Genomic DNA, 14,577 nt, shown 5'->3' with positions numbered 1-14,577 from the left:
TTTTCTTCCTTTTTTAAAATCAGTAATGGAAATAAAAGTATTAAAGTTTCCAATTCTAACTGAATTAATTTATAATTAGTTATCTATCATATCTAATATGCCACTTTAATGGCAGAAAGGGAAGAGGAACTAAAGAGCTTCTTGATGAAGGTGAAAGAAAGTGAAAAAAACTGGCTTAAAACTCAGCATTCAAAAAGCAAGGATCATGGCATCTTATCCCATCACTTTATGGCAAATAGATGGGGAAACAATGGAAACAGTGAGAGACTTTATTTTCTTGGGCTCCAAAATCACTGCAGATGGTGATTGAAGCCATGACATTAAAAGGCACTTGCTGCTTGGACAAAAAGCTATGACAAACCTAGACAGTGTATTCAAAAGCAGAGATATCACTTTGCCGGCAAAGGTCCATATAGTCAAAGCTATGGTTTTTCCGGTAGTCGTGTATGGATGTGAGAGTTGGACCATAAAGAAGGCTGAGCACCAAAGAATTGATGCTTTCAAACTATGGTGCTGGAGACAACTCTTGAGAGTCCCCTGGATTGCAAGGAGATCAAACCAGTCAATCCTAAAGAAAATCAGTCTTGAATATTTATTGGAAAGACTGATGTTCAAGCTGAAGCTCCAATACTTTGGCCACCTGATGTGAAGAACTGACTCACTGGAAAAGACCCTGAAGCTAGGAAATGAAAGACTGAGGGCAGGAGGAGAAGGGGACAACAGAGGATGAGATGGTTGGATGGCATCACCAACTCAATGGACATGAGTTTGAGCAAGCTCCAGGAGTTGGTGATGGACAGAGAAGCCTGGCATGCTGCAGTCATGGCGTTCCGAAGAGTCAGACACGACTGAGTGACTGAACTAAACTGAATTGAGTTATTATTAATTGCATTAATTAATCAGTTGATTTTAAATTAAAACATTAAAAGTCTTTAAATAAAATGTTATACTGCTTCAGGTATACCGCAAGGACTCTAAAACAGTGTTTACCCATCTCTTGATCGTCTGATTGTTTCTACGTCTAGGTTATCCTGAGTCTGGCTCTGTTGTTATTACTTCAGTGGAGCTTTATTCCCCTTGCTTTGTCACTGTGACTTCTGACTGAATGGCGGGCGGGCCTCGTGTCCAGGGCAGTAGAGTGGAGGTCAGCAGGCTTTTCCTGTAATGAGCTCGCTGGTAACTATTTTGAACTTTGAGAATCACGTGTGGTTTCTGTTGTGTATTATTTTTCTGTTTGTTTTCTTTTAAAATAACCCTTTAAAAAGGTAACAGCCACCCTTAGCTCACAGCCTGTGTGGAAACATGGGCTGACTTTGGCCTGCATGCCAAACTCTGCAGGAGAGAACAGGTAAAGTGTTTACAGGTCTTATTCTGCTGGGATGGCGATGTTGGGGCTGGGCTGGGCTTGGGGTTTGCTGCTGTGGTTACCTCTGCACTGCTGCCCTCAGAACATCTCCTTCCTGTGCTGACGGTGCGGACTGAGTGGCCAGAGCAATCTCCACCCTCAGCTGAGGGCCTTCCCTTTGGTCTGTGTCTCAGAGGGATCGCCTTCCATGGTTTTGCTTCCTGCCATAGACTGTTCTCCTTGGCTGCTGGGTGTTTGCTGGGCCACTGCAGGTCGTGGGGTGAGTGTGTGGAGCTCCCTCTTGCGCCTCTATCCGAGTGGGTGCCTTCATAGAGATCCTGTCCTCCTTCCCGTGTCAGCCACTCTGCTTGTGTCTTTGGTTGTTTTTGTGCCAGAGAGTTTCCTTCCTGTCCCCCCAGACAGGAGGATTTCACTGTCTGGACCCAAGGGGGTTTCTGCCTCCCAGCACAGCAGTCTCCATGTGTCTCGGTGCTTTTGTTCAGTACAGAAGAGCTCGGGGGTGTGTGTGTGTGTGCGCGCGCGCGCGCCATGGTAGTGCCCACTGAACGCTTGTTTAGTCTACTCTCTTCAGTCCACTTAAAGCTTAAAGGTTTTTAAAGTGTAGTGCTAGGAAAGAGATACAGATTTTGAGTCTGGTTCCTATTACAGAATCTAATGAAGAAATGACTCCGTGGCATGTTTAATATTCCCAGTGGAGAGCTGTGGTGAGGAGAAGGGTATCCGTGGTGGTCAGGGTTACAGATTGCTTGGGGCTCTTGTTTCGGTCCAGCTGCTTCTACGTGCCTGCTGTGGTCCATGGCTGCTGGCTCTGTAACTCCAGGGAGCCTCCCATGGAAAACAGAAGGCAGCTTGAGTGTTGCAGCCGTGACTTTGCAGAGCTCAGTGGCTTGAGGGATGCCTCGTCAGTATGTGGTCTCTGGGGTTTGCTGAACTTGGAGTGAAAGTGAAGTAATACCTTTAAAGCACTCTTATAAGTGGACAGAATTACAGCAGACTACATGAAAAACCCTCATATTTTTAGTTCAGCATTTTAAAATTACATGATTGTGAATAATAGTTGAAGGTGGAACATTACTAAGTAGAAGATGTTTTCATGTGCCTTTCGTGAGCTCAGCTTTAACGTCAAGAAGTGACACTGTTTTGGGTCAGTTCATAGCTCAGTAAACTGTCCAATCCATCATTCCAAAAGACCAGGAAACCCTGAGGGTGGCTTCTGCCAAGGGTCCCCGTGGAAGGTTTTATTCTAACTAGAGCATTGCCTCTTCCCCAGATCCCGACGCAGAGGTGTGTCTTCACGTGCTGCGCCTCGTCCAGTCTGTGGTGCTGGAGCCAGAAGTCTTCTCCAGGTCAGCCTCTGAGTTCCGGAGCTCCTTGCCCCTGCAGCGCATCCTGGCTATGGCCAAGAGCCGCAACCCCCACCTGCAGACCATGGCCCAGGAGCTCCTGGAGGACCTGCGTGCTCTGGAGCGTGATGTGTAGGGGTGCTCATGCACCATCTTCTCCCCAGGTCCCCACTTTGTCCTCCAAAGTCACCAGCCGTGTGCCATGTTACACATGCAGATGTGATGACTAGCGATGGGTGTGAATTGATATGTATCTACAGGACTTCCTCTTGGAAGTAAAAATTCTTGTGGGTGATTGGTTAACCTTGCCAGAAGGGGGGCCTGAGGAAGGATCTGTCCTTCCAGAAAGGCCCATCTCAGCTGCAGCCAGAAGAGGGCCTTCTCAGAGAGGCTCCTGCTGCCCAGGAGACTCTGAGACCTGTTGGCTACCCCTAAAAGTGGGAGGTTAAATAACCACCTACCGTATTGGTCAGCATTTTCCTGAGATACATTTTTTGGAAAACAATTCATTCTCTCTAATGATTGCAGTTAATCCCCCCAGTTCACGTTTAACTTTCCACCTTTTGGTGAACTTGTTATTTCAGATGACATTGGACATTTTAGTTCTGTATTTTTTTTTGCCTCTTTTGTTTTTGAATAAATAAAGCCAGCAGAGTCATTGATGTGCTGTAACTGTTGTTTTCTGAAGTATTATAAACTTGGTATTAGGAAGTTGCATATTACAATGCATATATGTGGCTGGAGAAAAATCTCTCCTTACATTGTTCTGGGCCCTCTGGCTATAAACTCAGGGATCCAATTTTTCATATGAGATTATCGTGACATGGGCCTTCGCACAGTTGCTTGAAGTTCTTTAAATGATGTGCACAGGTGTGTGTCCTTCTCAACTGTGTCTGGGCCTCTGGCAGAGAACAGAGGAGGGTGCTCTCTGTTTCTCGTGGTGCTGTGATGTGTGAGCAGAGTCCCCTCTGTCACTCCTTAGAGTCACGGCAGCGTGTGCTAGGTCCATCAGGATGACGCTGCAGGCCTGTGGGCTCTGGGAGTTCTGCAGGTGCAAAAACACAGGCTAGCGTCCTTTCCCGTGGCAGCCCCAAGCACATGTGTATGCTGTTTCTGTGTGCGTGGCAGTTTGGAATAACTTCATTTTTCTTTTAAGCAGATCTTACAGGCTTTGTGCAGTTTATGGCTGAGTCTGAATGAAGGAGCTTATATATATACACAGTTGCTTGAATTTCACAAGCTGACATATTGTGGAACCTGGCTCATCAAAAGCAGAGAAAAGTTGTAAAAGGCAATTTAAAATTCACGGAGGCAGACATTGGTCCATCTGTGCTGTGTGGTGCTGTGGGCCCTGATGACTGGCAAATAAAATTGAGGACGTTGTGTTTTTGTTCTTTTTCTAGCATAGTATCATTTTCATTTTGGTTATTTGCTTGATAAGGTAATGAGAGATAAACTAGTTGTAATTAGTTGTGCTTTCTCTAGAAATGCAGGGTCTTTTTCCTGCCAAAAATGGGATCGGTGGCATATAGAGAAAAATGGAACTGGGCCAAGCCCGTGACTGTCATGTAGTTTAGCTAATTAGTAGATGAATGTGATTAAGAAGGATATGTTTTTTTTCTCCTAATTTTAAAGTGCTAAAGATAGCAAGGGTTCTTACGAAAACTCCTTCAGAAAGAAACATGCAAAAATACATATTTTGAATGTATATTACAGGAAAAGTACTTAAGGCCAATTTTCAGGAGTGACTAGCCTTTCTAATATTTCTACTTTTCTTGTGAAGGTCAAGGGGAAAACATGGAATCTTCATTTTTTTTTGCATCTAAAGATCTAAAGAAAACTCATTTTAAAAAGTATTCATTGAAGTATATACGTGGCAGTGTCTGAGGTCACTTGTGAATTTTAAAATCAGAAACAGCAGTAGTAAAATGGTATCTGTTTTTTAAATTTAAGCTCTAAATAATTCCTTTTCTATTCATTACGTGAAGGAACTTCTCTGCTTGGTTTGTCAGCTTGTTTGTAAAGGCATGAAGCCTGCCAGGCCCACAGGCAGACCTCACTCCCTCTCTAGTCTCTCCCCAGCCCAGCCGGTGATCAGGGAGGGCCTCATGCCATCTAGCCTGCTCTGTGTTCTCAGAGGTTTGACAGGAGCCTGTCCCTTCAGGATGCAGGGCAATGTGTCTGTGTGTGGCATGAATTGGGATGAACATAATGGAGTAAGGAGTTCGTCTCATGCCGGATCCTTTCATAGCCTCGTGTCTTCCACTTATTCCAGAGGCCTTTAAAATTAACTAGAGTATTAAGCACAGCATCACAAGTCTGGGGTTTGAAGGAAATCGGCCAAGGCCTATAGTCAGACCACAAGCAAGGAGGGTTTTTAATGAAAGTTGTAAATGTGGCCATTACACTATAACTGTACTGCCATGATATTAATACAAGTGGAAAGGTTGATGAGTACTTTTGTAGGCATACTGATTTTCTGAGAAGTTCTGAAGTTGAAGTTTGCACTGTTTTGCTCTTCTTCCAAGTAGTAGATGCTTAGACAGCTTCCCAAGGGCCTCTAACCAACATAGGGTCTCTGACCTAGACCCTGGTACAGTGTATGGCACAGGATAGGATGCAGCATACTGTGGGGACAGGGCAGCCTCAGAGGGTGCGACGAATGATCCACTGAAAAGTCTCTGGATACTTCTTAAGCCCAGGCTCAGGTGAGGAAGGAAAGGTCCATCCTTACGGCCCACAGATATCTCTCTGCTCTGCGAATGCGCACATTGAAATTTGTCTCCAGATGTAGAACGAATGTGCTAGTGCATGTTACATAGTGAAGACCGTTACTGTCTTTTTTGTTGTTGTTATTTGTCGTCCTTCAAGTTTTTTTGAATTGTAAAATTCACCACAGAAATGTAGATGGTGAACATAAAATTTACCATTTAACCCATTTCTAAGCGTAGAATTCAGTGGTATTAAATATATTCACGGTGTTATATAACCATCTCCACTGTCTATTGCCAGAACTTTTTATTGACTCAGACAGGAACTCTGTACCCGTTGAATAGTAACTCCTCATCTTCCATCTCCCCTGCTCCCAGCCCCAGTATCTATCCTCTGTTCTACTTCTGTCTCTCTGAGTTTGACTTCTCAAGAACCTCGTATAAATGGAACCAAATATTTGTCCTTCTGGGTCTGGCTTATTTCACTTAGCGATGCAGTGTTCATCCATGTTCTAGCCTGTGTCAGGACTGCATTCCTTTCCATCGTGCCTAATATTCCGTTGTATCTTTGTCACACGTTTTGTTTACCCATTTGTCTGTTGATGGACATTTGTTTTAACCTTTGGCTGTAGTGAATGATGCAGTGAATGTTGGTGTACATGTATCTGTTTTGAGTTCCTGCTTTCAAATCTTTTGGGTGTGTAGTTAAATTGAAATGGTTGTGTCATATGGTCTAGGGTTTTCTCTGTATATAACATCATGTTGTCTGCAAATAATGATAGTTTTATTTTTTCCTTTCCAATTTGGATGCCTTTTATTTCTTTTTCCACCTGATTGCTCTGGCTAGGACTTTCAGTACTCTGTTGAATAAGAGTGGCAAGAGTGGGAGCCTTCTTCCTAATATTAAGGGGAAAGGTTTTAATTTTTTTGCTGTCAAGTATGATGGTAACTCTGGGCTTGTGGCCTTTACAGTGTTTAAGTACCCTGTGGCTCAGAGGTGAAGAATTCGCCTTCAATGTAGGAGATGTGGGTTTGATCCCTGGGTCGGGAAGATCTTTAGAGAAAGAAAAGGCAACCCATTTCAGTATTCTTGCCTGCGAAATCCTATGGACAGAGGAGAGAAGCTTGGCAGGCTTTAGTTCATGGTGTTGCAAAATAGTCAGACATGACTTAAGGACTAAACCACAACAAATGTTCCATCCATGCCCACTTTGTTGAGAGTTTTTATGATATATGTTGGATTTTTTTCAGATACTTTTTATGCACCTATTGGGACGATCATATGATTTGTATTCTTCCATTTGATAACGTGGTATATCACATTGACTGATTCATGGATTTTGAACTGTCCTTGGCATATTAGAATAAATCCCACTTGATCATGGTGCATGATCTTTTTATTCTTGTTGAATTTGGTTTGCTGATGTTTTGTTGAGGGTTTTTGCATCTGTGTTCAGGGATTGTTGTTCAGTTGCTAAGTTGCGTCTGGCTCTTTGCAACCCCATGGACTGTAGCACTCCAGGTGCCTCTGTCTTCCACTGTCTCCCAGAGTTTACTCAAATTCATGTCCATTGAGGTGATGCTATCTAATCATCTCATTCTCTGCCACCCTGCCTTCAACCTTTCCCAGCATCACGATCTTCTTTTCCAATGAGTCGGCTTTTCGTATCAGGTGGCCAAAGCATTGGAGCCTCAGCTTTAGCGTCAGTCCTTCCAATGAATATTCAGGGATTCATTTCCTTTGGGATTGACTGGTTTGATTTCCTTGCTGTCCAAGGAACTCTCAAGAATCTTCTCCAGCACCACAGTTCAGAAGCATCAATTGTTTGGCCCTCGGCCTTCTTTATGGTCCAACTCTCACATCTGTACATGACTACTGGAAAACCATAGCTTTGACTATATGGATCTTTGGTGGCAGAGTGATATTTCTGCATTTTAATACACTCTAGGTTTTTCATAGCTTTGCTTCCAAGGAGAAAGTGTCTTTTAATTTCGTGGCTGCTGGATGTTGTTGTTGCTCAGTCACTAAGTCATATCTGATTCTTTGTGTTCCCGTGGACTGCAGCACGCCAAGCTTCCCTGTCCTTTACTATCTTCTGGAGTTTGCTCAAAGTCACGTTCATTGGGTTGGTGATGCCATCTAACCATCTCAGTATATTGGCCTGTAATTTCTTTTTGTTGTTGTTGTTCCCTTGTCTGGCTTTGATATCAGGGTAATACTGACCTTGTAAAATAAGTTTGAGAACATTCCCTGATTTTCAGTTTTTTGGAAGAGTTTGAGAAGGATTGGTATCAGATTCTTTGAGTGTTTGGCATAATTCACCAGTGAAGCTGTCTGGTCCAGACTTTTGTTCATTGGGAGTTTTTTTGATTACTGATCAGTGTCCGTACTAGTAATCAGTCTATTCAGGATTTCTGTTTCTTTATAATTCTGTCTTGGAAGATTGTATATTTCTAGGGATTTATCCATTTCTTTTAAATTGGGCCAATCCTAACGTCCAATTTGTTGGCATATAATCATCGATAGTCTTATAATCCTTTGTATTTCTTTGGTATCAGTTGCAATTTCTCTCTTTTCATATCTGAATTTATTTGGGCCTTCTCTTTTTTTCTTAGTGAGCTTATCTAAAGGTTTGTCAATTTTATCTTTTCATAGAACCAGCTCTTTAGTTTCTCTGTTTTAGTCTCTATTTCATTTATTTCCACTCTGATCTTTACAGCTTCCTTCCTTCTATTAACTCTGGGTTTTGTTTGTTCTTGTTCTGGTTCCTTCAGGTGTGACGTTAGATTGTTTCAGGTATTGTGTCTTGAGGTTGGGCTGTATCACTATGAACTTACTTCTTAGAACTGCTTTTAGTGTATTCCAGAGATTGTGGTAGGTTGTGTTTCCATTTTCATTGTCTCAAGGTATTTTTTTTAATTTCTCCTTTGATTTATTTGTTAACTCACTTGGTTGTCCAGGAGTATATTGTTTAATCACTACATATTTGTAATTTTTCCAGTTTTCTTCATGTAATTGATTTCTAGCTTCATACCATTGTGGTCAGAAAAGATGCTTGATGTGTCTTCAGTCTGCTTAAATTTACCAAGGCTTTTTGGTGGCCTAGCATGTGATATATCCTGGAGAATGTTCCCTGTGTGCTTGAGAAGAATGTGCTGCTGCTTTTGAATGGAAAGTTCTATATATATTAAGTCCATATGGTGTAATGTGTCATTTAAGGTCAAAGTTTGCTTATAAATGTTCTGTCTGGATGATCAGTCTACTGATGTAATTGAGGTGTTAAAGTTCCACTATTTTTGTATTGCTATCAGTTTCTCCCTTTGGGTCTGTTAAGTACCTGTGTTGGGTGCATAAATATTTACAAATGTTATATCTTCTTGGTTAGATCAACCTCTTTATCATTATCTAATGCTCATTTTTGTCTTTTATTAGTCTTTGCTTTAAAGTCTGATTTTGTCTGATGGAGTATGGCTATCCCAACCTTTTTCTGGTTTCCATTTGCATGAAAAATCTTTTTCCATCCCTTCACTTTCAGTCTTGTGTGTGTTTTTATGTCTAAGGTGAGTCTCTTATATGCAGCATATAGATGCGAGTGCTTTTTATCCATTCAGCCACCCTGTCTTATGTTTGAAGCATCTAGTCCATTTACATCTAATGTAGTTATTCGTAGATATGTACTTATTGCTATTGTGTTCATTGCTTTCAACTGTCTTGCAGTTCCTCTGCGATTTTTTCTTCTTCACTTGCTTTCTTCCTTTATGATTTAAAGACTTTCTGTAGTGTTATGCTTAGATTTCTTTCTCATTGTTTTTGGTGTGTCTACTATAAGACTGGGAGCTGACTGTGGTTCAGATCATGAACTCCTTGGAAGAAAAGTTATGGCCAATCTAGGCAGCATATTAAAAAGCAGAGACATTACTTTGCCGACAAAGGTCTGTCTAATCAAGGCTGTGGTTTTTCCAGGGGTCATGTATGGATGTGAGAGTTGGGCTATGAAGAAAGCTGAGCGCCAAAGAATTGATGCTTTTAATCTGTGGTGTTGGAAAAGACTCTTGAGAGTCCCTTGGACTGCAAGGAGATCCAGCCAGTCCACCCTAAAGGAGATCAGTCCTGGATCTTCATTGGAAGGACTGATGTTGAAGCTGAAACTCCAATCCTTTGGCCACCTGATGTGAAGAACTGTCTCATTGGAAAAGACCCTGATGCTGGAAAAGATTGAAGGCAGGAGGAAAAGGGGACGACAGGATGAGGTGGTTGGATGGCATCACCCACTCAATGCACATGAGTTTGGGTAAACTCTGGGAGTTGGTGATGGACAGGGAGGCCTGGCGTGCTGCGGTTCATGGGGTTGCAAGGAGTTAGACATGGCTGAGCAACTGAACTGAGCTGAACTATAGGTTTTGCTTTGTGGTTACCATGAAGCTCACTTGTAACAGCTTATATATATATATATATATACACACACACATATATATATACATATATATATATATTGTTTTTAAGTTAGTCTATTTTAAGTTAATAACAAGTTAAGTTTGAACACATTCTAAAACTCTGGGGACTTCCCTGGTGGTCCAGTGACTAAGACTCCATGCTCCCAGTGCAGGGCACCCAGGTTCTATTCCTAGTTGGGGAACTAGATCCCACATGCCACAACTAAGAGTTTTTGTGCTGCAACTAAAGATCCTGCATGCTGCAACAAAGACTGAAGATCCTGACACAGCCAAATAAGTAAATATTTTAAAAATTAAAACTGTATTTTCACTCTCCAGCCCATGCTTTAAGTTTTTGATGTCACATTTTGCATCTTTGTATTTTGTGTACCCCTTAATTAAATGTAGTTATAGTTTTTTTTTTTTTTTTACTACTTTTGACTTTTACCCTTTATACTAGATTTATAAATGATAATCTACTTTATTATGTACTTAACCTTTTTGTTGTTTGGTCGCTAAGTCATATCTGACTCTTTGCAACCCTACAGACTATAGCATGCTAGGCTCCTCTGTCTTTCACTGTCTCTCAGAGTTTGCTCAAATTCTTGTCTAGTGAGTCGATGATACTAACTAATCATCTCATTCTCTGCCGCCCCCTTCTCCTTTTGCCTTCAATCTTTCCCAGCTTCAGGGCATTTTCCAATGAGCTGGCTCTTCACATCAGGTGGCCAAAGCATTGGAGCTTCAGCATCAGTCCTTCCAATGAATATTCAGGACTGATTTCCTTTAGAATTGACTGATGTGATATCCTTGCTGTCCAAGGGATTTTCAAGAGTCTTCCCTGGCACCTGTTAACCTTTCCCAGTAAGGTTTTTACTTTTATATGTTTTCTTGCTACTAATTGGTGCCCTTCCTTTGCAGCTTGAAGAAATCCATTTGATTTTTCTTGTAGGGCCAGTTTAGTGATGATGAACTCTCTTAGCTTTTGCTTGTCTGGGAAATGCTTCTTCTTCGATTCTGAATGATAACCTTGCTGGGTAGTGTTCTTGGATGGAAGTGTTTTTTTTTTTTTTTTTTTTTCCATTTTAGTCCCTTCTGGCCTACAGTGTTTCTGCTAGGAAATCATCTCAAAGTCTTGTGGCGGCTCCCTTATTTATAACATCTTATGGAAAAACCCCAATTTTTTTTACCAATCCATTATGAAACGGCTTTCCAGGTGGCTCAGTGGTAAAGAATCTGCCTGCCAATGCAGGAGATGTGGGTTCGATCCCTGGGTTGGGAAGATCTCCTGGAGGAGGAAATGGCAACCTACTCTAGTATTCTTGCCTGGGGAATCCTATGGACAGAGGAGCCTGGTGGGCTACAGTCCATGGGTCACAAGAGTCAGACATGACTTTGTGACCTAAACGACAACAACAATATACAGCGGGTTGTTTTTCTCTTGCTGTTCTTAAGATTCTCTAACTTTTGACATTTTAGTTACAGTATGTCTTGGTTTGGGTCTCTTTGGGTTCATCTTGTTTGGGTCTTTCTGGGGTTCCTGAATCTGATGTCTGCTTAATTTCCCAGGTTGGGGAATCTTTCAGCCAGTATTTCTTCAAATAAGGTTTCTGCCCCTTTCTCTTTCTTTCCCTTCATTCTTGGACCCTTGTAATGTGACTGTTATTCTACTTGAGGTTATCCCATAGGTCCGTTAAGTTATCTTCACTTTTAAAAGTTCTTTTGTCTTTTTGCTGCAGTGTTTGTATGAATCCCTCTGCCCTGTCTTAACAAACCACTGATCTTTCTTCTGTTCATCTAGTCTGCTGCTGAGTCCCTCTAGTATATTTTTCATTTCAGTTACTGTACTCTTCAACTTTGAGACTTCTATTGGCTACTTTCTTATATTTTTCTGTCTGTCTGTCCAGATTCTCTGTATTCATCCATTCTTTTGTGTTAAGTGAGCATTTTTATTAACATTACTTTGAATTCTTTATCAGATAAATCAACTTATCTGTGTCTTAGAACATACAAAGTAATTGTTCAAAAAATGACTCTTAGCCTTAGTTTATTATGTTTTTTAATTGAAGACATATTTGCAGCCCAGCTTTTCAGAATAAATTACTTAATGCAGACTGTTACTCTTGAATGTCTGTAAGGAGGGTCCGGGTGGCAGGAAGAGTGAGTGCACAGGCCCAGGACACTTGTTTTGGGACTGACTGAGGACAGCATTGAGAGACTTCCCTGGTGATCCAGTGGTTAAGTAAGTATTCACCCTTCTAATGCAGGGGACACGGGTTCCATCCCTGGTTGGGGAACTAAGGTCCCGCATGCCACGGGGCAACTAAGCCCATGCACTGCAACTACTGAACCCATGTGCTCTAGAGCCCATGCTCTGCAACAATAGAAGCCCCCATGAACTGCAGCTAGAGAAAGCCCTTGTACTGCAAAGAAGAGCCCGCAGTGAAGACCCAGTGCAGAAAAAAAAAAAAGCGGTGCAGGCCAGGCCCCCGGGATGACCTCAGGGTTCGCTTTGTGTGACGGCAGGCAGATTGCTGGGGACCTGGGGGCAGGAGCAACGTCTGATTCTCATTGAAAATATAAAAAAGATCCATTTCATTTTTGAGAGCATTTGGTTTCCTGGTGGCCATCAGGGCCTGTGTCTGTACCAGCCTGGTGCTCACAGCCACTTTCTGCAGGTGAGGGGACGATCCAGAGAGACTGCACTGCCTGCCCACGTGGTCCAGCCACGATTCAAGCCTGCCTCCCTCTTCAATAGCCCTTAATCACAGCACAGTCACTTCCCCTCCCAGGGTGTGTGTCCACCCTTGTCTGGTCAGTTGTGCTCCAGATCAGAGCCTTGTCCTGCTCTGCGCCCTTCACAGTTTTAGCAACTAGCCCTTTTGGTCCCTCTGGCATCCTCTTTGGCCACCATGCTCTGGGTGCCACCAGCAGGCCCACAGGGTGGCAGAGGGAGGGGAAGAAGGGAGGCAGGGGACAGTGGCCAGACGCCCACCAGTCACCCCTCTGCCCACCCCCATGTGGTGTTCAGACAGCACGTGCTGGCGTGCCACAGGCTCCTGTGGCTGCCTGATCACATGGTACCATTTAGAAAGATAGGGAGAGATGCAGATGAATCATCAGTATTAAAAGTGTTGAATTTTAAAAGATTCTGTTCAGTGTTTGCAGGTTGATTTGCAGGATTAACATTCTTGTTAGTCCTTCTTTGAGATCCATAGAGCTGAGGCAGGGGAGGCCAGGAGCAGACAGAACCTCCCACCTGCTCTCGGCCAGAAAGCCAGCTCCAGATGCCCCAAGACTTCCAAGACTTGCCCTAGGGGCAAGGCCGCAGGCCCAGGTAGAAGTGACCCCTGGCCGGAAGCACTGGTGCTTTTTCCTTTTGTTCTTTAACAAAATGCCAGCGGAGGAGAAATAAAGGGTAGCTGACGCTTGGAAGGTCATTTACGGGTCAGAGAGCAAGCCCCTTGGGCTGGCACGATATTCATGATAAGCTCATTTTTTGTGGCCTTGGAGCTCACCTCTTCAGGTGAGCAATGGTGTTTTTTGAGGTGACCCGTCACCCTGACTTTCTTATATAAACAACACATCCCAAACCTGCTGCCTTTGGACATTGTACCTGGCACATTAACTCTTCTTGATGAATCCAGGCACTCGCCACCCAGGGAGCAAGTTTGGAATCCTGGTTCTACACTTGCCACGTGGGCCCAGGACCTGGGCTCCTCCCTTCAGGTCCCCTAGCCTGCAGGAAGGTGCCTGGGGAGCAGCAGGGCCCCTGCCTGCCCCGCCCATGCCCAGGCCGCACCCGAGGCCCCTTTACCCCTCCGCTGGCTGGGCCAGTCTGCCACCTTGGTTCTCACCCGGCTCCCCGGGAGGGGAGGAATAGCCAGCCCTTTGAAGGCCTCTGTAGCGAGGCCTGGGCTGCAGATGTCCTCCTGCCCTGGATTTTATCCTCCTCTGGGGCACGTGTGCACGGGACGGCGGGATGCCGCAGCTAAAGCCACTATGCCCACTTTCCTGTGGCCTCTGCTCTTGCTGCTGACCTGCTCTGCTCCCCTGGCCCGCTCCCCCAACGTGCACACCAGTGTGAAGTCTCCTCACACCCCTGCCCCCGGCACTTCCTGCCTGGACCACATGTGGACACAGGTCCAGTTCAGTAACGATGTCCCTGGCATGACTGTGAGTGGTTGCAGCCACAGTTCTTGTCTAGGAGTGTGTGTGTCTGTGTGCATGTGGGTCCAGGTGTGCGATCTATACGTGTGTCTGTATGTGTGCATATGTGTGGGGTTCGTCATTCTTTTCTGCGATGCTGAGCAGGTGGCCTGGCCCTGGTTACCCTATTATGCCTAGTCTCTAAGCCCATGAAATCTGGCAGGAATTTGGCCACAAATTAAGAAAACCCAAGCCTCAAGGTGTAGATTTCTTTCCAGGAGTGGAAGGGATGCATGTAAAAGGGTGAAAATCCCGAAGCAGCAGTGTCATTGGAGATTGTCCTCCAGGGAATGGCCTCGGCCTCAAGTCGGTGGCACAGGCTGGCTGGGGGCCACTCCCGGGGCGACCGTCACCCGTGCTTTGTGTGAATGGACCTGTCACTGAGGGGTGGTTCTTTTCTGTCTCACGCTGCAGTCAGGAACTTCCAGCGCAGAGCCCAGGAAGCCCATTGTGAGCCAGGGCCTCTGCCGAAGGGGCTGGACTAGGGTTCAGGTTGGACACTTGTTCTCCTGTC

At 44.1% G+C, this 14,577-nt stretch overlaps 1 protein-coding gene across 3 annotated transcripts in view; it reads left to right on the top strand.

Annotated features, from left to right (window-relative positions):
* Positions 1-3,381, top strand: part of HSF2BP (heat shock transcription factor 2 binding protein) — a 79,429-nt gene extending 76,048 nt beyond the window's left edge. For all 3 annotated transcript variants that reach the window (XM_020891529.2, XM_020891530.2, XM_020891527.2), the window contains one exon: positions 2,637-3,381. In XM_020891529.2, the coding sequence (XP_020747188.1) occupies positions 2,637-2,845 (209 nt within the window). In that variant the 3' untranslated portion in view covers positions 2,846-3,381. The remainder of the gene's footprint in view (positions 1-2,636) is intronic.
* Positions 3,382-14,577: the final 11,196 nt, after the last annotated feature.

This window comes from Odocoileus virginianus, chromosome 4 (genome assembly GCF_023699985.2).
Source record: "Odocoileus virginianus isolate 20LAN1187 ecotype Illinois chromosome 4, Ovbor_1.2, whole genome shotgun sequence".
Lineage (NCBI taxonomy): Eukaryota > Metazoa > Chordata > Mammalia > Artiodactyla > Cervidae > Odocoileus > Odocoileus virginianus.
This window is presented reverse-complemented; position numbering and strand designations above follow the sequence as displayed.